Here is a 20,999-nt window from a genome sequence, read left to right on the forward strand (position 1 = left end):
TTGTAAGATATTCCCCTTCAGGAATGGGGCACTCTGGGAAGAGCAGAGGGTGCAAAGTTCTCTCCCTGGCAGCATCTCCAAGATAGGGCTGAGAGAGACTCCGGCCTGCAACCTTGGAGAAGCCGCTACCAGTCTGTGTAGACAGTACTGAACCAGATAGACCAATGGTCTGACTCAGTATGTGGCAGCTTCCTATGTTCCTAAAGGCAGCTCTCTTGCGGGTTTCCCTAATGGAAGCATCTGTGTTTCAGGGTCTGAGAGAGGTGTTGCTGGCAAAGGTCCTGATCATTCACCCTTTCATGTTCCTAAAAAGGGCAGATCTTAGGAGACTGCAGAAGAATTGTCTCCTGCACAGTGGCTTCTTGTGTGTGTCATGTGGCTTCTTAGCTTTTTTGCCCCTGCCAACAGCCTCTGAGGAAAAACAAAATACTGTCTGTCTCAGGTGGAATTGAGTAGAAGACCCATCAGAAAGTGCTGAGATAACAGCCTGTTTAAAAAAAAATTCTTTTTCAGGCAACCGTATCTTAACCTTGGGGGAGGTCCCGAAGGATCAAGTGTATGCCCTGAAACTCAAAGGGATCTCCATCTGCTTCTCGATGCTGAAGGCTGCGCTCAGTGGCAGCTATGTCAACTTTGGTGTCTTCCGCCTGTACGGGGACGATGCGCTTGATAATGCCTTGCAAACCTTCATCAAGCTGCTGCTCTCCATCCCGCACAGCGACCTTCTGGTGAGCTCGCAAGTGTGTTCCAGGCTCAGCTGTCTGTCGGGGCCCCAGTCTCAACTGCCGTGTTCCCCCAGAATATTATGCATGTGCACAGATGTCACCATTTAGCTTGCCTCTTCTCCTAGACCAAGGGTGACCCACCTGAGGTGTTCTAGCTGTGGCTGACTGCATTTATTTCCCCTCATCCCCAGCGACAGCTGCAGAGCCTTGGGTTGGCCCTCCCGGCCTGGCCCTTCTCCTGCGCTCTGGATCAGCAAGCACTTCTGCTTGGCTCTTGGAGCCCTGACGGGGAATGTGCAGCCGCTCTGGGCAGTTGGGAAAACTGGGGAAGGCAGGACCTGGCGGGATGTATTGCTAGAGCAGCACTCCGGCTCTTCTAGAGTTGAGGCTCTGCCTTCCTCTCCCAGCCGTGCCAGGCTTTTTTTTTTTTGAAGGGCTCTGCTCAAAGGTCCCTGCTGTGTAAACTGCTGTGAGAGTTTCGTGGTTGAAAAACAGGACCCTGAACTGTTCTGGAGAAAGGTCCGGACAGGATCCTCGCTGGGAAGGCTTGTGCGCTTGGTTGTCGGCAGAGGCGGCTGGACTAGGAAGGCTGGCGCCCTTCCCTGGACAGAGCCGTGTGGCAGAGGGGGCAGCGGCTGCCTGCTGGCTGTTCTGCTGGGCTTGCCCTGGAGGAGCGAGGCTGAGCTGCAGGCTGTGGGAGAAGAGCTGCCTGCCCACTGAAGGAGCACCGCTTCTCCCCTAAGGAAGCCTCCCCGGATCCCAACGGGGGGTGGTCAGTAGGCGTTCAGGAGCTGGGAGAGTGGAACCATCACACACACCCCTGGTTTTTTTTTAAACTGGAGCTTCATTCCCCAGTCACCAGCTGTTTCTGAACCCGTCTTCAGCTCTCAAAACACCCTGCCTTACTAAAAACAGCCACCTGTGGTTTTTAGAATCCTGAAGTTGAGCATTTGTGTGAGGGATCCAGATGTTGGAGGGGGGGGGTGCGCTTTGAGAGTGGCTGCTCCCGACAGTGGGCCAGATGTGGACTGCACAGCTGCTTCCAGAGTCCCAGCCTGCAGGCAGCAGCAGGTGGTTGTGGGATCTCTTGGGACGGGCCCCGTGCACAAGACGGCTTTACAAGCTCTGTGCCTGTTCTCCCCAATTTCTTCCTCTCTGTTTTTGCAGGATTACCCTAAGCTCAGCCAGTCGTATTATTCCTTACTGGAAGTTCTGACCCAGGACCATATGAATTTCATAGCTAGCCTGGAGCCTCACGTAATCATGTACATTCTTTCTTCCATTTCGGAAGGTCTCACAGCACTAGGTGAGTGAGGGTGCCGATTGCCTCCGCCTCCGCGTGTCTTGGGGCAGCAGGAGGGCTCTGAAGGGGAGCCCTGGACACTCTCAGGCCAGTGGTGAGACGGGACTCCCGAGTCCTGGAGGAAGCTGGTTGGGGAACTGGCGCTGGAAGCGATGGAAACTAGGTGTGCACCTCTGTCTCCTTCCAGTCCTGCACGGCCCAGAAGCATTTCAACCCCCCCCCCCGCCCCCCGCCCCCCCCCCCCCCCCCCCGCAGTTAAGACTACATAGCAGTACAGCTGGAGCAGAATTGGCAGCAGGGGGTTTCACGACACCCTCTGGCAGTGCCAGGCGCCCTCTCTAGGAGTCCCTGCCTGCGGACGGCTGTCCCCACTCCCGCTTTCTCCCACTGCCCAGCTACCTTTCCCAGGCAGGTTCAGCTGGCTGACCTTTGAAGAGTCTCTTCAAAGGATGAATTCACACTGGCCGACTCCCCAGAATGTGTGTCCACTCAGCACTTAGCGGTGCCAGCTGTGCAGGCTCCGGGCCCAGTAACTTTGGGTGGAAGTGAGCAGCCAACTGCAGGACTCTGAGCACACCATGCAAGCCGCCTCCCCCAGAAGCTTGCCTCGGACTCTTTGCATGGAAAGAGCCGCCCAGCCAGGAATAGTGCCGCATAGGCAAAAGGCCTGGCTGCCCCCCTCCCTGTGGCCAGCGGGCTGCAGCTGCTGCCTCCCACTGGCGAGGGCAGTGAACAAGCCCAGCCTGCCTTGCAGTGTTGGCGCTGGGGGGGGGGCGCTCCTGGCAACTGCTGATGTGGCCGTTGTGTTGCACAGAGCCAGGCCAGCAGGCTCCCCTCTCCGTCTTCCCTGCTTTGGAGCAGGGCCCCTCTTCCTTCTCCTGCCCCAGAGCGGCAGAGTGGGGGGGAGAGTCCTTGGCTGCACTGGACCTGCCCGCCAAGGCCACCCAGCGGCTGTGGGCCCCGGCAGAGGGCACTGGGCAGCAGCCATAGCAACCAGAGGCACGGAGGGCCAGCCTTCCTGGCTAGAGCAGCCCAGATGGGCTGGTGTCCCAAGGAAGTCACTGATGCCTGCCTCGGTGGGGGCCTTTACCGGTCGGGGGGGGTGCCCTCTGAGGACTGTTCCTGGCCTTGGGCCACGCCGGAGTCACGCCACTCGGCCCCGCTCTCTCCTGTCCTTGCAGACACCATGGTGTGCACAGGCTGCTGCTCCTGCTTGGACCACATTGTCACCTATCTCTTCAAGCAGCTCTCCCGCAGCACCAAGAAGAGGGCGGCCCCCCTAAGCCAGGAGAGCGACCGGTTCCTGCACATCATGCAGCAGCACCCGGAGATGATCCAGCAGGTCAGGGCAGGCTGTGCAGCAGAGGGGGGGGTCCTGCGGGAGCTGCCAAGGCCCTGCTCCTCCGGGGAGGCTGAACCAGCTGGGGTGTGCACAGTCCCCCTCCCAGGCAGAATCTCCCTCAAGCTTGTCGTCAAAAGGCACTCTGCAGACTGGCTGTAAACCAGCCTCGGAGCCTGGCCGCAGCCGGCTTTGATCTTGCTCACTCCCCTTCCAGATGCTGTCGACAGTGTTGAACATCATCATTTTTGAGGACTGCCGGAACCAGTGGTCCATGTCCCGGCCCTTGCTGGGCTTGATCCTGCTCAATGAAAAGGTCAGGCCTCTCTCTGCTCTTCTCTTTCCCCACCCCACGGGTGCTCTGGAGGTGCAGTTTCCTTTCAGCAGGCAGTCCTGAGATGGCTAATGGCATCTTCCTTTCTCCCCCCGCCCCCCACACCTTTTCCAGTATTTCTCAGACCTAAGGAACAGTATAGTGAACAGCCAGCCCCCAGAGAAACAGCAAGCCATGCACCTCTGCTTTGAAAACCTCATGGAAGGCATTGAGCGCAACTTGCTCACCAAGAATCGGGATAGGTTGGTATCTCTCCAGGGCCAGAGAAGGCAGCCGGCAGGACTGCTGGGGACAGGGGTCTCGCCCGGGGTCACTCAGGCACAGCTAGCTGCTAACCTGAATGCCCTGTAGGAAGCCCGGCACACACTGGGGAATCTGTTCTCTGCCCTGGCGCTGCTCTTGTAACACGTCTGCGATCAGGAGTCCTTCAGAGTCTCGTGGGCTCTGCTGGAGAATGCCAGCAGCTCCGAGATGCCTGCAAAGTGGCAGGAACAAGCCAGGTCTTCTCTCCCTGCCCCCAAGGGAAGGAGGCAGCAGGCTTGCTCTGCATGGATCCCACCTGATGAGTGTCTGCACAGCATTTGTCACGCAGTGCTCCTCATCAAGATGTTAAAGGATCTAAAGGCACAGCTTGCAGTGCATATTACAGGAGCAGAGTATCGTTGAAGAAGTTATTGATGGTGCGGCCAGAGCAGACCCAAGAGCCTTCCACACAGAAAGCAGGCTGAACATTAGGAATGCCGTCCTAACTGAAAGCGCTGTTCAGGAATGGGGGATGAACTGCCTAGGGAGGCTGCAGAACCCCTTTCCAGAAATGTCTGTGAGGGAAGTTTGGCAAGTATGTGTTAGCCACACTTTCCGGGTTCAGCACAAGTCGGGAGCACTCATCCCTTCAAGCCTGGCCAGCTGCTCTCTGCCTGGTTTACCAAGAGATGGTACTTGGTGAGATTCTGTGTTCAAAATCCAGATTTTCAAAGAACTGGGAATGTTTCTGCAAAAACTGAGGGAAGAGCATGGCAGAGTGGGAGAGAACTTAGTGAACAGATGCAGAGAAGAGTTCTTGGGTGGGAGGGGCTTGGAACGGTACAGGGAGCCGAAACCACCCGCTCATGCCCACTTTGCCAGATACTGACCACGTGCCCGCAACCCGGGTGTTTCACTTTCTCCACTCATGAAAAGGAGAACACTTCCAGTGGCACAGAATGCAGATTGCAAAGGTGGTTACAGCACAAGATCAGAGCCAAACTCTCTGGCCAGGGCGCTTTCCAGATTAGACCCTGCAACGGGGTCACAACGGATCTCGAAAGTGTGCTTCCACACTTCCTGTGTTGTGACATCAAGTCCCTACGCTGACAGCAGGGTGCTACTCACATTTCCAATACTTTGTTTCAAACGTAATCACTGCAAAATAGCGCTATGACGTGTCTCTGGCGTGTAAAAGCTGCTGCTTTGGAGGGTTAGGGTTAGACTGCTCCCCGGCTGTTTACGTTTGGAATGTGATTTGCCTGAACGGAAGCACTTTGCTGCTGTTGAGCAGCTAAGCTGGCAAGCGCCCTGATGGCCACTGTGCCGCTCAGGGGCAGCTTGCAGGCTACATCGTGGTCCCTTTCTAATCCAGGGTTGGTTTGGTCCTTGGCAGATTTACGCAGAACTTGTCTGCATTCCGGCGGGAGGTCAACGACTCGATGAAGAACTCCACCTACGGGGTAAACAGCAACGACATGATGAGCTGACGTCTTGTGAGAAGCTTCTCTCTGGCGTGGGCCAGGGAGGTTAACTCTTCCGATGGAAAGACAAAAGGGCATTTCTGATCCCTGCTGGTCCCTGGGGCAAGGCTGCAGGAGGAGAGGGTGTGGAGTAGTTCACCAGAGCAGGGGGCTTGTTTCCTTGGGGCGGAGCAATGGGGGAGAGCAGCATCTCCCGGCGTGAGGGTCGGAGAGGAACCCCCGTGTCCTGCCGTAGCCTGCCTTGTATAAACATGTACATTTTTTCATAACATTTTGAACAAGGTTTATATTGACTCAGTTTAAAAAAAAAAAGTGTGACTGAAATTTTTACAGAGTTTAGTGCACCAATGCTGAAGTGAGGGTTGTATGTGAGTGAGGAAGCTGTGTCTCCTGGCTGCCTGCCGTGTTTCTGGGCGAGGGGGTGTGAAAGTGCAGAGTTCTATTTAGTGACACGTGTAGAGAGGCACAAAAGTGTAAAATTCCAAATGTATATTTTTCTTATACATGCCCCTCCTATCTCCCCCTTGTTGTTGTTGGGAACTCAAAGCCATGCCACGCTCCCTGCTGTCCCCTAGGTGTGTGTCCCCTGCCTGGACCCACCAGCTTCCCTCCTGCCCTGCTCCCAAGCGGCCAGCCAGAAGCAGTTCCCGCTGGTACGTCTAGGCCTCCACTGCTGCTGTCCCCACAGCAGCAGGCTCGCTTCTCAGCTGCCGGCGACTGCGTGGAGGCGAACGGGACAGAGCTCGCTCCTCTCCTCCCTGAAGAAAGGCAGCCGCCACTGTGGGGCTGCCTCGCCTGGCCCTGGATTTCCCGTCTCTGCTGCTCCTGTGCGGCTGTCTGCATTGGGAACCGGGCAGGGGCGGACCTGGTGCCCGCTACCACCAGGGAGGGTTCTTAATCACAAGGCCAGCCTAGCATGATGTGTAACAAACCCCTTGAGACGAGCCCATTTTGTTTTCCTACCGCTGCAACATCATTGATGTTTGGGGTATTTAAATTTAGAGGAAACGATTGGGGGAGGGGGGAACCTGTTTGCCTTGTACTTTTCCCACTCTTCTTGCTGCTAGTTCTGTGCACTTCCCAGCCCAGCTCTAACCTCTGTCCTGGTTTCTCTTCCCAGATAGCACCACCTCAATCTTATTTTTTTTGTTCTTTCCTCTGGCGATTGTGTGTTGGGTCCTTTTTGCGTGAGCAGATTGCTGGATGACTTGTAAGGGTGTTTGCTGCATACAGTGTAAGCATTGTGGCTGCAAATAAACTTCCGTGGTTTCTACTGAACTGTCTGGAGCCATGCTACTCTTGTGGGATCTAAGTGGTGGCACTGGGGACACGATCCAGGTGAGCCAGGCAGTGGAGGGGGAAGGAAGAGCCCTTAGGAGAAATAGCAAGTGGGTGGAGGGCTGTCTCAGCTAGGCTAACTTTTAAACCTATGAACACGCGAGTAATCTCTGCCTCCTTCTCCTCCTTGCAGTGTAGGCTCTGGCTAGCAGGCAAGGCAGTAAAATTGGGGGCCTTGAAGGCAGGTGGAGGGGTAAGAGCAGCTGAAGTCCAGGAGCACCAAGGCTAGGAGGCGGCCCAGTTCCCAGCCCCTGCTCCTTCCAGTCAAAGGACAGCTGTCACGATGCCCTCTTGAAACTTCAGCCACTCACCAGATGAAGTTGAGGCGTCTGCTTCGGGCACTTTAGTTTTGGACCCCGACGAGGAAAGGAAGGCCACTTAGGCGTCATGTTGCAGCTGTTCTGGAGGCCTAGAACCTACTAGAGCAGGGGCATTGAACAGAGAGCCTCTTTCCGGACATGCTGCTACAGTCCACACCGAAGGAATCAACACTTTGACATTTGCACATTTAAGCTTGGGATAGAGTCTGAGATAGTACAGCACCTTAATTTGGCATGCCCTGGAGTTGAATTCCACACCTACTCCTACTGAGTTCAAGTTCAACTGATAGGCCATACCAAACACCAAGTGAAACCATCAATGCATTCTGGATTCGCTTCCAAGTAAACGGGTGTCGGAACCCAATTGCCTGAGCTGCATGAGGCAGCCATGGTTCCCTTTAGGCTGTGGCCAACGCCAGCTGCAGCCTCGGGGAGCGCCAATGCCCCTGCAGCTTTGTGGGCAGGAGGTATAATGGAAACGGCCACACTCCACAGAGTGGCTTGTGCCAGAGTTGCTCTGAAATGTGTTCTGTTATGGAAGGAGTACGCAAGAGCCCAAGCCCAGACAGAACTGGCCTGCTACTGACTTTCACTGGCAACTTTAATGGAGTTGATTTCTAGCGCGTTCAGACTCTAGAAGAGCAATAGCCCACCATTCTGTCCATGATTCGGATTGCTTTAGCTTCTGAAAAGGGAGTCCCACCAGCAGCTTTGCCTCTTGCCTTTGCCATGGAACAAAAGAGTCCCTTGCTCAAACTGGAGCTGCTGCTGGAGCAGAGCCCTCTCTTCCCGGGGAGTCCATCACACTCTGTCAGAGCACAGCTGCTCTCACCCAGAGCTTATCTCTTCTGTAGCGGAGTTGGCTCGCCGGGCCCTGCTGTAGATGGCACTGTTGCAGCCCTCTCGGTTACGGGCAATTTCAATGGCAAAGAACTGGATCCTGGTGGCTGAAAAGAGAAGCTTTTCTTGAGGCACCTGATTCCCACAAAGCAGGTGGGGGGGGGGGTAGCCTGCTGCCTGGGAAGAGACCCCCACCCACCCCCACAGCTGCTCCTGGGCGGTCATCCTGCAGTGTGGGGAGCAGAGCAACAAACCCGGACCATTCACCCCCCTAGGCAGGCTCAAGCAGGAGGCGCTTACCAAAGACCGTGTTCTCCTCCGTGTAACCCTGACTGCAGTCCAGCCGGAGGAGAGTGCCGTAGTTGAAGTCTTCAACAATCCCCTCAAACTGCAAGCAGAACGGGCGCCACTTCTAGAGAGAGAGAAGGGGGGGGGTCAAGAGCGAGTCGTCGTCCTCCTCTGGCGGAAGCCCCCCCTCCCTCCCCGCAGCCACGACCCCCCACCTCTTTGGCAGGCCCCGATTTAAGGTCCTCCGCATCCAGCACGTCGACTTTAAGGCCCTTGAAGTTCTTCCGGAACTCCGCGTAGATCTGGTCGTCCGCTCTGGTCAGTTTCAGGAATTGGGGGTCGACAGAGGAAATCAGCTGCAGGCCACGGAGGGAGGGAGGGAGGGCAGGTCAGTCCTGGTCTCAGGGGGCCCTCGCTCGCCCCACTCCCGGCCCCGAGCAGTCCTGCCTGCCGAGGGACCCGCCACGAGCCGGCTCCCGGGAGGCGGACTACAACTCCCATCACCCCCCGCGGCGAGACGACGAGCCACTCACGTGGAAGTAGACCTCGGCGTGCTGGTGGGCCTTCATGGCCCAGATCCTCTCGAGGGTGGGCTGCAAGCAGAGGGGCGGCGTCAGCCCTGGCTGGAGCCCCCCCGGCGGCCGAGTGGGGTCGCGGAGACCCCCGCCCCATCCCCATCCCCGCCCCCCGGAGGAGACTCACGTCGTTCCCGAAGGCCTCGGCCGGCAGCGAGAGCGCGTGGGCGGCGGCGGCGGCTTCGCGGGGCCCCTGTGGCGGGAGAAGAGAGGGGAGAGGCTGCTGAGGGGGGCGCGGGCGGGGATGGGGGGCCGGGTCGCCATGGTAACCGCGGGGCCACTCACCAGGGCGTCCAGGCCAGCTCCTCCCCCAGCGGGCGCCGCCATCTTGCACGCGGGCGCCGCCGCTTCCGGGCCACTCTGTGCGCAGGCGCCACCAAGCCCCGCCCACCCCGGCCGGTGACGCCAAGGGGTGGGGCCAAGGTCTGGACCCCGCGGCGGGCTGTGCAAGCTGCTCGGGGCAGGGGCTGGCTAGTGGCGCCTCCGGAGCCCCCCCCGCCCGCCAGCATTCTCCCGCGCACCGACTGCGGGGAGGGGGGCGCCCTCTCTGGGTGGGGCTGGCAGGAGACCAGCCGGACAGAACTGGGGCGGCGGGAGCACCGCGCGTCCAGGGAGGAAGCCTGCCTGCCTGCCTGCCTGCCTGCCTGGGCTTGTCCTGCACGGCCGGCGGAGGAGATGCGCCTCGCCCGGGCTGACGCGCAGCCGGCCAGTCGTGCGGACGAACTCCCCGGTCAGCGGACCTCGGCCGTGGCCAAGCCGCCGCGCCTTCGCCCGCTCTGCTGCCGTCCCTCCCGAGGAGGCCGAGGTCTTCCTTCGTGCCGCCGCCGCAGCTGGGCGGCCGTCTGGGGCGCGGGTGGGTGGGGGGCCCTGGAGGAAGCGCCCCCCCCCGGCGTCTGGAAGGCAGAAGCCCCGCCCACGCGCTTGCGGGCCAGCACCAGCGGCTTTGCCCTCCGCTCAGGCTTCTGTGGATCCAGCCCAAAGTCCTCCCAGCGGCTTCAAGTAGCAGGCTCGGGACCCGGACCCCGTTGGGGGCAGCTCTGGCCCGATGAAGAAGGGGTGCATCTTCTCTCCATTGCAGTGGCGTTTGCACAGGAGCAACTGGATTGGGCCCCGTGCAAGAGAGGGGGGGGAGGGTGCCCTCTAGGTTTCCCACCCCAGACACCAAAGGCACTTAGAGCAGCCTTCAAAGGGATTTTGACCTGTTTCCAGACCTCTCTTTGGAAGGACACAAATTCCTGTTGCTGGGACGAGCCAGCGAGAGAGCAAATGGCTGCAGCTGGCAGTCGCCTCGGTTTCCAGCCCACCCCCATGATGGCTTCCAAGCCTCAACTCTGATTATTCCAGGCTTCGGTGTTGGAATGGGAATAAAGCCGTTCTCTTTCCCGCTCACTCAACATGTATGTGATGAGGTTGGTTTGCTCCCAAGATCTCTATGCTGGGGATCCATCTGTTTTAAAGGCATGTCCACTTCTGTACCGTACTTGCACATTCATTGCGTTGCAGTGGGGAAATGTAGCAAGGAGTCCACACTTGCTGCTTTAGGAATTAGGACAGTAGAGAGATCCGTGGTTGTGACACTGTAAATGGAAACATTCCTGAGACCGACAAGGTCTTGCTGCCAGCGCCGTACAGCAGAAACCGCTGGGCACAGAGACCAGCAGACAGGGCAGAACCTCCGTGAGAGGCACTGAGGAAACCTGGACTGGCCATTGCACACCAGAAATGGGCCGAAAGCCGGAACTCTGAGCCAGGTGGACCTGAGGCGGAAGCTAGAACTAGCCCGGTTCACTGGCAAAGGGGGGGGCACTTCAAGAGCCCACCACCTGAGCCCAGCTCAGTGGTCAAGTGCCTTGGCCCGAGGGGGGGCCCAATGCGGTTGGGTCCTGGGGTCACTTCTGCAGTGAGAAGAGGCAGCTTGCCCAGGGAGCTGCAATGGTGACATCCGCTGGACGTTTTTGGAGAAACGAGTCCAGGCCCTCCACAAGCCCCGGGGGGTGCCTCGTGCTGGGCATTGGAGGGACTGGTGCTGGGTTCTCCAACTCAGGTCCCCAGGTGGTGTTGGACTACGGCTCCCCCACCCCCCCGCCGCCAGTCTGTTGGGGCTGGGGATGATGTGGGGAGGTGAAGCTGGGTCTGGATTGGCCCTGAAAGGGGCCTCAAGAGGAGACCCAGCAGCCCGCCTGTGGTTCTGGATCTTGCAAATCAACCTGCAGGCAGGAAGTGGACCCCCACGGGAGTGTCTGGGTTGGCTCCCCACTCCTCACTTGTTCTTTGCTAACTGCAGCCCACAAGGAGAGGCCAAGTCTGAGGAGCCCTTTGCCAGGCCTTGGGAAGGGGTCAGCTGCCGGAAACCCCTCCTGAAGGCCTGGACATGGGGGAGCTTTTCTCTCCTGGTCTGGAAACCTGAGCAGAGGCAGCCTTTTGATTGCTCTTCCGAGATCAAAGGGCTGCTGCGGAGGGGGTGGGGCAGACCTCACAGAAGAAGCCCCCCCCCCTTGTCCTTTTGTCTGGGAAGCGGCGCTCTGGCCAAGAGGGGCTCCATCCAGGGAAGGGGGAGCCAAAGAAGGCCCCAACCAATCCGCCAACTGCAGATGCCAGAGCCAGGGGGGGTGCGGGGGAGAAATGAGCTGCAGGCAGGGTATACACACCCCACCCAAGGACCCAGGAGGGAGTCAAGAGGGGGCCTGGTGGTGTTCTGGCGCAGCAGCCGAGTCTTCGGTCCTGGGGCCAGGATGGGGTTTTTTCTACTGTGCTGGCCCAGGGAGAGGAGCTCCTTCATGTTGGGCAAAGTGACCAGCTGGCCTTTCCAGGAGGCCGCTCCAGCCCCAGACAGCAGCAGCAGAACTTCCGGGGGGGGGCTGACTCCTCCCTGCTGCCCACAGAGACTGACATTCCAGGTTCCAGCCGAGGCCCTCCAAGAAACAGCAGCAGTCCAGCAACAGCGGGCAGCCCCCCAGGTTGGGAGCCCTCTTCTAGGCATTCGTTTTTGGTGGTCCTCCAAGCGCCAAGCAGACAGGCAGCCCTCCCTGGCAAGCTTGCGCTTTCCCCTGGAAGGAGCCGGCTGCCTTTCCTGCAGATGGGGAGCTGAATCGAGTCGCCCCCCACAACCCAAGGGGGAAAGTGGGTGTGTCTATCAGCTGGGAAGGGCTTCAGGTTGCCCAGCTGGGGCACTCTGTGGGCCTTTGCTCCTGGCTGTTTGCTTGCAGGAAAGGCGCGGGCAGGGCCCCCTGGCAGCCTTGTCTATGGGTCTCAGGCATTTCTATCCAGCACTTTTGGCCTGGCTCTTGGCCTCCCCTTCTGAGCTGGGACCCACTGCTGGCTCCATTCTGCTTAAACATTACTTGAAGGTATGTTTTTGGCCATTGTAGATTCCTGTTGCAATGAGTTCGACAGGTTGTCTGAAAAGTTGCAGGAGGGTAGCTGTCAGCCGGTTGCATCAAAAATAAGGAGTCTTGTGGCACTTTATTTATTTATTTATTCGATTTTTATACCTTAAATACTGACACATTTATTTCCACTTCATGTACCTAATGAAATGGACTGTAATCCCCAAAAGCTTTTGCTTGGAATTCTTCTAAGGAACCCTGTCATTGTGTACAATCGTGTTTGGCCGCTCTGCCCTGGATTCATGGAGCAACCACCCTGCCAGGCACCTCGGTGGGCATTGCAGTCTTGGGGGCAAGCAGGGGGTTGCCCGTCGGCTGGCCGGCTCCTTCTCTGCTGTTCCACCTTGGGAATTGTGTGCAGCTCTCCACCAAGTCTCTTTCTCCGGAGAAGTAGGAACAGCCCATGGTTCTGCGAGGATCTTCCAGAGGAAGCATCCTGGTGTTTTTTCTTGTGCTGGGCTTCCTAAAATAAAATAAAATAAATCCCAGAAAACACAAGGTCCTTTTCCCGCACAGGTTCTCAAGAGCTAAATTAAGGAGTTCCATCACTGTGCCAAGAAATTCATTTGCAGATTAGTTACCTGCTGCTTTTCAGTTTTAGAACTAGTAGTGTTAAGGAATTTTTTGACTTTGAGTGTTTGGAGGGCCAGGATATGTCCTAAATGTTTACCTGGTGAGCACATGGCAGAGCAGAAACACTCGCCCTGAGGCCAGGATGGGACAGAGTGGGATGTACACCGAATCAATCACTATATCATAAAATCAGTGCATCTTTTTCAATGGCACTACAAAAGAAATTGTAAACAAAATATAGGTACAGAACTGATAAACACCACAAAATATCCAATTTGTTCTCATGACCTCTGAAGCTGTTCCATGGAGAAATGTCTTTGAGCCCTTCATGTTGCGTTCAGGGTTCAGCTGCTCAAATCCATCCTGTGCACCTGTTTAAAATGTGTATATACTGGTTTTCAGCAACAAAACAGTTATCTAAAGAAAACAAAGGGTGGCTCCTCATCTCCAAAGGGCTCACAATCTAAAAATTCACCGGAAGAGATTCACCACTTTACAAGGTAGCTCTTATAATAAGAAAATAATAGAATAATGGGAAAATGGGAATTGCAGTAGGCATATCAGTTCAATAGGGGGAACGTGGATTCAAATTGAATTGAATACAAAATGTTTAAAAAATGAAAACAAAATAAATCCGATATAAATGCTTTACATAATTAAGCGTTCCAGAAACAGAAGCTAAGAGGTCGTCACAAAAATCATCCCGGTCTTGTGTTGCACCTGCACGTTTTCTAAAAGTGAGCCCATCCGAAGTTTGGGAAGGGCCGTTTTAAGTGGCTCCGTCGCGCCCTGCCTAGCCGGTTGGAGCATCTGCGCCGTCCTACCGCTTGAGGGCGCCAGAGCACCTGGAAAAGCTCCGAAGGCAGCCATTCGAGTGCCGGTTGCTTGAGCCGGGCGGCGTCCTGACCTGTGCCGGACCGCACCTCTTGCTGCAGCGCCTGGCCTCTTTTAGCCCCCAGCTCTTGGTGCTTGATGAAGCTGCGAACAAAGCCAAGTTATGCCCCCCCCTTAGGAGGCACCACCCATCTGGAAGTTCTCCTGCACAGCACCCGTTGAAATGAATGTTTGTGCAGGAGACCTTCCAGCTGGCTTGTGTGCCGGCTGCTCCCCTGCTCACTGCAGGGCCCCCTTCTGCCTGCACGGCCTGTGTGTGGGGAAGCCCCTCTTCTTGCCTCTCGCATGGCCAGGCCTGACTGGAAGCACATGAGCAGGCCTGTGGGGCTGGCCTTCAGGGGCTGCAGCCCCCAGTGGCCTGTGAAGTTCAAGGCATGTGGGGCACACGCAGAGCAGTACATGCATGCACACAGGTAGCCATGCATCCTGTTCCGAGCACACCCCTCCTGTGTTCAGTGTATATGCACACTTGCCCAGATCTCTATGCACCTCACTATTTATGCTTCTTGCTGCGCCCTGCACTTATTTTATTTTATTTATTTTTACATTTTATATCCCACTTTTTCCTCCAAGGAGCTCAGAGTTATGCTTATCCTCACAACAACCCTGTGACGTAGGGTCACCCAGTGAGTTTTGTGTTTGAATGGGGATTTGAACGTGGGTCTTCCTGGTCCTAGTCCAGCACTCCTCTAACTATACAGTCATTCCCACATGCGTGCAGACATTGGAAAGTGTCCTTTCTGAAAAGGGACCGTCTGGCCTGAAAACAGGAACAGAAACTCATGTGCTCAGGAACCGTCTTTTCTCTCTCTCTCTCTCCACTGATCCGCGTGTCCTGCTCCGTGCACCTTCTGTCTTTTTCCAGTGGGCACACCATTGCCGTGCACATGTGCCATCATTCATGCATCCCGTTCACTCATTGGTTCAACGTGGGTGCTGCCGTCTCTGCGATTTCGAGGGTCTGGTCCCTGTGTTGACTGAAAATGAATGCACAGCCATTGGCAGGCACCTGCAGGCTTGCCTGTCTCACTTCAGCACCACCCGGAGAGGGCTTTGCAGCCTGAGGCTCTCACTCCTGGTGGGCTTAGGGCCTCTCGGTGTGGGGCGGCTGCTTCTTCTCCGCCTGTGGAGCGGGGAATGTTTCTTCTCCTGCCAGCTCGCCCTCCCTGCCTCTTTGGAAAGAGAGAGGGCTGGCCAGAGTGACGTCACAATCCTCCCGGTGGGTGCCTGCCTGCCTGCCACAGCCTGATTCCTGGCCTGGTTTGCCCTCATCCTGATTAAAGGTGTGTGTGTGTGTGTGTGCGCGCGTGTGCGCTCGCTCGCTCGCTCGCACTGAGCAAGGTGTTGTCTCCGTGGGGATGCTCCTCCCTCCCAGGCCAATCAGGAGGGAGGGAGGGAGGGAGGGAGGCTGGGCATCGCCAGTGGCTGCGCTGCACGGAAGGGAGGGAGGGTGTGTTGGGGGGCCGTCTGCTGACTGCAGCCCCAGGGGCCCCCAGCTGCCAGCCCAGCCCCCTCCCGCAGCCAGGGAGGAAGAGGGAGGTGGCTCGGTGGCGGGGCGGCTTCCTCCGGCCTGGCTCAGCTGCTGCTCTAGAGGCGGTCGTCGCGGTGGCAACCGGGAGGGAAGAGATGCTCCCAGCACCAGCAAGGATGGCGCCTCCTGGAAGGACAGCCCTGCCTGCGGGGGGCCCAGCAGCAGCAGCAGCAGCAGCAGCAGCAGCAGCGCTCCTCTGAAGGTAGGCCTGGGGGAGGTGGGCGGCCCCGTCCTTTGCCAAGGGCAGCCAGAGGAAGCCAGAGGCTGGCAGGCAAGGAGCCCGGGCCTGATGCTGGAGCAGGGGGCGCTTGGTGTGACCCACTGGCAGCGGCGGCAGCAGGGCCGGATTCCTTGCAGTGTGGGCCGGCTCTTGCCTGAGGTGCAGAGTAGCGGGGGGGGGGGGCAAAGGCAGACCTCTCCTCTCCCTCTGGAGGAGACCAAGACTGGGGAGGGGGGCGAAGGGCCTCAGCGCTTGACAGGTGCCCTAGAAATGCCGCCGCCGCCGCCTCCACTGGGCCCAGGACTGGGGGTGCCCCCAGGCAGGCTGCAGGCCGCGGCTACAGGAGCAGCCAGAGGCTTCTCCCACAAGCTGCTGCTGCTGCTGCTGCCGCCACCCTGGCAGGGAGCCTTTGGGGCCAGGCAGTCTTGCTGGGCAAGCAGAGGCGCGGCCTTTGGGCCAGGGAAGGGGGCCTCTCTTTCCCTGGAGCCTCACTCCTGCCCATCTGGATTGGGGCTGGGGGCTGCCGTTCCGTTCCTGCCCCAGTTCCGCGGCCAAAAGGGCCGTTTGCTGCTCACGGCAGTGGGGCTGCTTGTGCAGGAGAAGGTCCCAGCCCTGCAGGGGCCCAGTGGCTGGCTTCCCCCTTGGCCGGCTTGCCCTCTGCTCTGTGGCCAGGCCAGAGGCACAGAGAGGCCCAATCCTTCGCAGGGTCCTCAGCAGCCCCCACCCCATGCCGGCAGAGTTGTGCCCCGGGCTGAGGGAGGGGCCTCCGCCTTTGGGTGTGGCCAGCACGGCTGCATCCTGGCGGCTGCACCCTGTCTCCTGTGGAAGGGCGGGGGCTCCTAGAAAGGTCTGACACAAAAGTGGCCAGTCTGCGGTGGGGGGGGGCTGTCTGGGATCCCCCCCCCGGCCTAACAGCCCCACTTTTGCAAGAGCCCCACCCCCAAGCATGACGTCTTCTTTGCTAAGCGGGGTCAGCCATGGTATGCATTTGGATGGGAGACTATATGCAAGCCCTGTAGGAGATTCCCAGAGTGGCCCCCCCCATCTCCTAAGGGAAGAGCACCTGAGTGCTTGCATGCAGAAGGTCCCCCCCAGGTTCCCTCCCTGGCAGCATCTCCAGACCGCGCTGAGAGGCTCCGAGTCCTGCCTGCCGCCTTGGAGAAGCCGCTGCCCGTCTGGGTAGACAAGACTGAGCTAGATGGACCCAGGGTCTGTCTGGCTCGGCAGGTGGCCGCCGCGGCCGCTGTTCCCGTGGCACTCTTCAGCCAAGCTCCACACAGGGCTGTTGGTGGCACTCTGGCCGGCGCCGCGGCTGCAGCCAATCAGCCCGCGTGGGGTCCCTTCCCGTTAGGCTGAAGGGGGTTAAGAGCGCGGGCCCTGCCCCGAGGGCAACCCAGTGCAGGCGCATCCTAGCTGAGTCGCTGGGAGGGCCGCCAGAGCTGTGGAGAGAGCAGCAATGGCGCAGGCCCCGGCGGCCCGACCGATTCGGACGGGCAGAGGCGCGTCTGCTTTGTGTCGCCCGAGCACGTGCGAGCAGAGAGGTCCTTCGGCTTCCACCGAGCGAGCAACCGAAGCCTCCGGGCCGCCCGGGGCAGCAGCAGCAGCAGCAGCAGCAGGTGGGCTTGAGCCCCGCCGGCACCCGCACTTCTCTGCGCCGAGACCAAGCCTCGCCTGGCAGCCCGTTCCAGGGAGGAGGCCTCAGGGCGGCACCGGGGGCGCAGCAGGGCGCGGCCCGAGCCTGCCTCGCCGTCCCTCGGCCGCCTCTCCCGCGCTCGCCTCGCCTCCTGCAGCAATCGCTCCCCGGCGTGGCAGCGGCGAGCGCGGAGGGGGCGGGCGGAGGGAGCGGCCCTTGCGCGCGCGCCCCTCGGAGGGGCCGGTGCTCGGCGCTGCTGCTGCTGCTGCGCAAACGCTCGCGCGGGGCGCCGGGGCGGCTGCGGGTCGGGCTCTCGCTCCCTCTGCGAGCCCAGGCGCGACTCGGTAAGTGGCGGCGGCGGGTGAGGGCTGGCTGGCTGGCCGGCTGTGGCTGCTCCTCTCTCCTCTGACGCCGAGGTGGGAAGGGCTGGGCTGCTGTCTGGTCTCACGCACCTGCTCGAGGAGAGGCGGGGTGGGGGGCGCCGCCGTCTGGGCAGCCCAGCCCCTCCTCGCGCCTCCCCCGCGCTGCTGCTCCTCCTGCCTTGGGCGCCCCCCGCCCCATCTCTGGAGACTGCCGGCCCGGGAGGAGAGAAGGTGGCCCCGGGCGGAGGATCCGCGGCTGGGCTGGCGAGCGGGCAGGCTGAGGCGGCGGCAGCCAGCCGGGCAAGGCGGGCCTGCGGGGATTACAGCACCGTCGCGGCCTGCAGTTGCCAACTCGTCCCCCCACCCCACCCACCCGGCGCTCTTGTGTCATCGCGAGCCAAATTGCGCCCCCGAAACTGGCTTTCCTCGGACCCGGGCTTCTGGGACTTCTCGGGTCAGACCCGGGAGGCGCTGCGCAGTTGGCTTGCTCCAAGCGTGCAGGCTCCGGAGCCTGACAGTACTCCTCGTCGGTTAAGCCTCGGGCTCGGGCGCGGGTGGGCTTCCAGGGCCTCCGGCACCGGCGGGCTTGTTTTGCTGGGCTTGGGGACGCCGGGAGGGAGGCTGCTGCTGCGGGCGCCTTTGCCCTGGCCTCGCCGTCTGTCTGGCGCTACCTGGAGAAACGCGCGATCCTGGCGACGAGTTCCGTCCGGCCCTTCCTAAGAATCGCCCCGGTGTGCTTCAGCAGCTCCGTTGTGGACGATGACAGAAAGGGACGGGGCGCGGGGGGGCGGCTTCGCCGGCGGACTCCCTCCCTGCCGCGGTGAAAGGCACAGGAGGCCGGCGGGGGCGGGGGGAGGTTGGCCCCGCGTTGCCGAGGGAGGGGTGGGCGCCGGCCTGGGCCTCAGGGGGCTCCCCGACGGCACCCTGGCATGCACCGCTTCGCTGCCTCGAGGCCGGCTTGCCCTTCGTTCGCACAGCAGCCACCGCCTCTTTCGGATCCTTCGGGCTTCACGCGGTGCAGGTGCCGCGGCTGGTTTTCGGAGGGCTGAGACGAATTGGCGGGCAGGCCTGCTGCTGCTGCTGCTGCTGCTGGGACGAGAGCGCTGCTGGGCTTCCTCCGGGGTAAGAAGGGCTGCAGCTCTAGAAGTGTGGCGGGGGGGGGGGAGTCAATCGCTGACACCCGAGTTTGCTCGGCTTCCCTTGCTCAAATTCACCAAGGGGGAAAGGAGCGGAGAGCAAGCAGGGGCAGGTTAAGCTTTTTGCCGCCCAGAGACTTTTTGCTTCTGCCTCCTTTTTACCTTAAACGGAAGAGGTTTGCCCCCCCCCTTTTTTTTTTAATAAGGTGGAGGGGGGGGGACTTTCTCCTTATCACTCCACCCTTGCTGCAGCCACCGCTGCTCAAAATTTGCTGCTTCTCAAATGTTGCCACCATAGATAGGCAAAGGCCTCCTCTGCCGCTCCATCCATCCACCACGGAGGGGACGCCGTCAGTCGCCGCCCCCCCCTTCCTCAGAGAAGTGCCCTGTGTGCAGATGGGGGGGTTGCTTCCTCCCCCCGCCCCCCACAAAGCCTCAGTGAGGGAGGAAGTGGTGTGAAATCCAAAGGCGCTCACTCTCCCTGGCTTCCAAACACGAGGCCCGGCTCTCCGATTTTACCCTGCTTCCTCTCGTGCAGCCTGGAAAGCACCCCGGGGGCTGGGCTGGGCTCCGACCCATTGCCTGTGGGTCTATTCCAGCTGCTCTCTCCCCGGGAGGCAGTGGTCCTTCACCTGGCTGTGTCATCCGGGAGTGGAGGGCAGGCCGCTGGGCAGAGGTCAAGGCAGACCCCTGCTAACTGACTAAAGAGGGGCCCTTTAAAGTGGTGATTCTCTTGTATTTAGCAGGGGGAGAGCGATTGGCCCTATCCAACCCCAGCCCCACATTCTTTCAGTGGCTGTTGCTAGTATCTGCCTTTATTTATCCTTTTAGCTTGCAAACCCTTTGGGGACAGGGGACCATCTTATGTATGTATTTTTCTGTGTAAACTGCGTTGAGAACTGTGGCTGAGGAGTGGTGTATAAATATCAGTAGTAGTTGTAGCACAGGCAGGTGAGAAGCCCAAGCAGGGCTGGGGAGGTCCCAGCAGCGCCTGCAACCCCCACGGGGGCCCTGATAGAAAGGGCCCCACGCCTTTCCAAAGGCAGCAGGGCTGGCCCTCCGTGCACACAGCTTGGCAGCCTCTGCACAGCTCTTCCGAGGCTGGAGCCCTCCTTCCAGCCAGAGGGGCCTTGCAGTATCAAGGCAGTGGGTGTGAACATGCATTCTGGCTCTGCGGGGGGGGGGGTGTACAGTTCTCCCAGGGACGTTCTCTGCCCCACTATGAAAAGCACTTTCTCTTTCTGTTTCTCTGGTGGAGTGCTAATAGCGAGAGCACCATTAAAGTGCAGCTGTTAATTTTTGCAAAAGCAAAAAAGAAAAGAGTCTCTGCCCCGAGGAGCGTGGGCTCTTGACTGAAGCCCCAGAAAGCTTGTGCTCCAGGGCTCTTTGCTGGTTTTGCTACCACACATGGTGACAGTGGAGGTGTCTGGATGTTGTTCTGGTAGGGAGAGACTGGCTGTGCTCTAGGACTGGACAGCCGAAGGGTGGCTTTTCCAAAGACCAGGGAAGGGTGGGACCTCCCATGGGGGAGGAGGGATGGCTGTATATTCTCTGTGCAATCTGGAAAATGCAGTTTCCCCACCCCAAACCCTTTCCCCGCCAGACATCCCCTCTGGACTCCTGTCTGCCAGCCCCAGGTGCATTCCTGGCAGGAGGTCATGTCCTGCCCCCCACAATGGATGTTCCTTGTTTGGAGGTAGAGGGGGCGTTGCTCTCCCCGCCCCTTGCCAGCCCCTCATTCTCTCACCAAACACATCATCCCTTTCTCTCTGTGTCTCCCTTGCTTGAATGTTGCTCTTGCATTTCTGCTGCTGGCCAGTAGATGGCCCTGGCTGTTGGTCGTTTTTCTACATTCCTCTGTAAAGCCATTTCCTCCCACTTAGGGTGTCCAGTGGGATCTGCTGCCCCAAATGAAGAAATTACCTACCATACTTAGTCACTACCCAAATGCATATTTAGTGCCCCAGCACCAATCAGGATGTGCCTTGTTTTTCTTTTTCCCCCAAAGGGTGGGCAGGGGCTAGGCCTGCCCCCAACCAATCAGAAGGCAGAATAGCTTACAGGCACCTAATCTGACCAATAGTCAGCAGCCTTTCTCCTCTGCCAAGGGAGAGGCAAGCACCTTGTCTGCCACTGATTAGCAGGCTGGGCAGCAGAGCTCAGGGGAGGAGGCAGCCCTGTGGGGCAGGAGGCGCCTTGCCTTGCACTGGGCTCCGGGAACAGGGAGCAGATCGAAGCTGCTGCTGCCGCCCTGCGTGGAGCTGGGCCAGAAGAGGCTCGCCTGCCTAGACAGGCCGTGGTGGCACTCCAGGCACTCAGCCAGAGTCTCTTCCTGGCCCTCCTGTCTGCCCGGGGGGGGGGGACGGGGGGAGAAGCTGCCCTTGGAATCCTGCTGTGGACAGTTCTGGTAACCCTGTTAAAAAAGGAAGACAGCGGCGGCACTGAAGAGCTGAGGAAAGTGCAGGAAAAGGCCAC

At 59.2% G+C, this 20,999-nt stretch overlaps 3 protein-coding genes across 8 annotated transcripts in view; 2 read left to right on the forward strand and 1 right to left on the reverse strand.

Annotated features, from left to right (window-relative positions):
• Positions 1 to 6,706, forward strand: part of XPO7 (exportin 7) — a 50,485-nt gene extending 43,779 nt beyond the window's left edge. For 2 of the 3 annotated variants that reach the window (XM_053269342.1, XM_053269344.1), the window contains 6 exons: positions 514 to 728; positions 1,893 to 2,031; positions 3,210 to 3,370; positions 3,585 to 3,683; positions 3,816 to 3,943; positions 5,341 to 6,706. In XM_053269342.1, the coding sequence (XP_053125317.1) occupies positions 514 to 728; positions 1,893 to 2,031; positions 3,210 to 3,370; positions 3,585 to 3,683; positions 3,816 to 3,943; positions 5,341 to 5,434 (836 nt within the window). In that variant the 3' untranslated portion in view covers positions 5,435 to 6,706. Of the gene's footprint in view, positions 1 to 513; positions 729 to 1,892; positions 2,032 to 3,209; positions 3,371 to 3,584; positions 3,684 to 3,815; positions 3,944 to 5,340 lie in introns of those variants that run through there. The other variant, XR_008311003.1, reaches the window with a different exon arrangement.
• Positions 6,707 to 7,669: 963 nt separating this feature from the next.
• PBDC1 (polysaccharide biosynthesis domain containing 1) lies at positions 7,670 to 9,217 on the reverse strand. Its single transcript, XM_053269345.1, has 6 exons — positions 9,075 to 9,217; positions 8,917 to 8,982; positions 8,748 to 8,807; positions 8,430 to 8,570; positions 8,227 to 8,338; positions 7,670 to 8,033 (listed from the first exon to the last, which is right to left on the reverse strand). The coding sequence occupies exons 1-6, from the start codon at positions 9,114 to 9,116 to the stop codon at positions 7,915 to 7,917; spliced, it is 540 nt and encodes a 179-aa protein (XP_053125320.1). The 5' UTR covers positions 9,117 to 9,217; the 3' UTR covers positions 7,670 to 7,914.
• A 5,666-nt stretch (positions 9,218 to 14,883) lies between these two features.
• The window catches only part of DMTN (dematin actin binding protein), a 40,576-nt gene continuing 34,460 nt past the window's right edge, over positions 14,884 to 20,999 (forward strand). The window contains exon 1 of one of the 4 annotated variants that reach the window (XM_053268945.1): positions 14,884 to 14,925. The gene's annotated coding sequence lies outside the window, so the exon portion shown is untranslated. Of the gene's footprint in view, positions 14,926 to 15,036; positions 15,376 to 17,212; positions 17,371 to 20,999 lie in introns of those variants that run through there. The other 3 variants (XM_053268943.1, XM_053268946.1, XM_053268944.1) reach the window with 3 other exon arrangements.

The sequence above is a fragment of the Hemicordylus capensis genome, chromosome 8, assembly GCF_027244095.1.
Source record: "Hemicordylus capensis ecotype Gifberg chromosome 8, rHemCap1.1.pri, whole genome shotgun sequence".
NCBI classification, from domain to species: domain Eukaryota; kingdom Metazoa; phylum Chordata; class Lepidosauria; order Squamata; family Cordylidae; genus Hemicordylus; species Hemicordylus capensis.

What these genes read in the sequence shown, in the direction of transcription:
- PBDC1 (XM_053269345.1), bottom strand. Translation starts at nt 9,116, where the DNA reads ATGGCGGCGCCCGCTGGGGGAGGAGCTGGCCTGGACGCCCTG. An exon ending in GAGCTGGCCTGGACGCCCTG is followed by an intron (nt 8,983 to 9,074) that starts GTGAGTGGCCCC and finishes CTCCCGCCACAG; the next exon opens with GGGCCCCGCGAAGCCGCCGC. An exon ending in GGAGGAGAACACGGTCTTTG is followed by an intron (nt 8,034 to 8,226) that starts GTAAGCGCCTCC and finishes TTCTCTTTTCAG; the next exon opens with CCACCAGGATCCAGTTCTTT.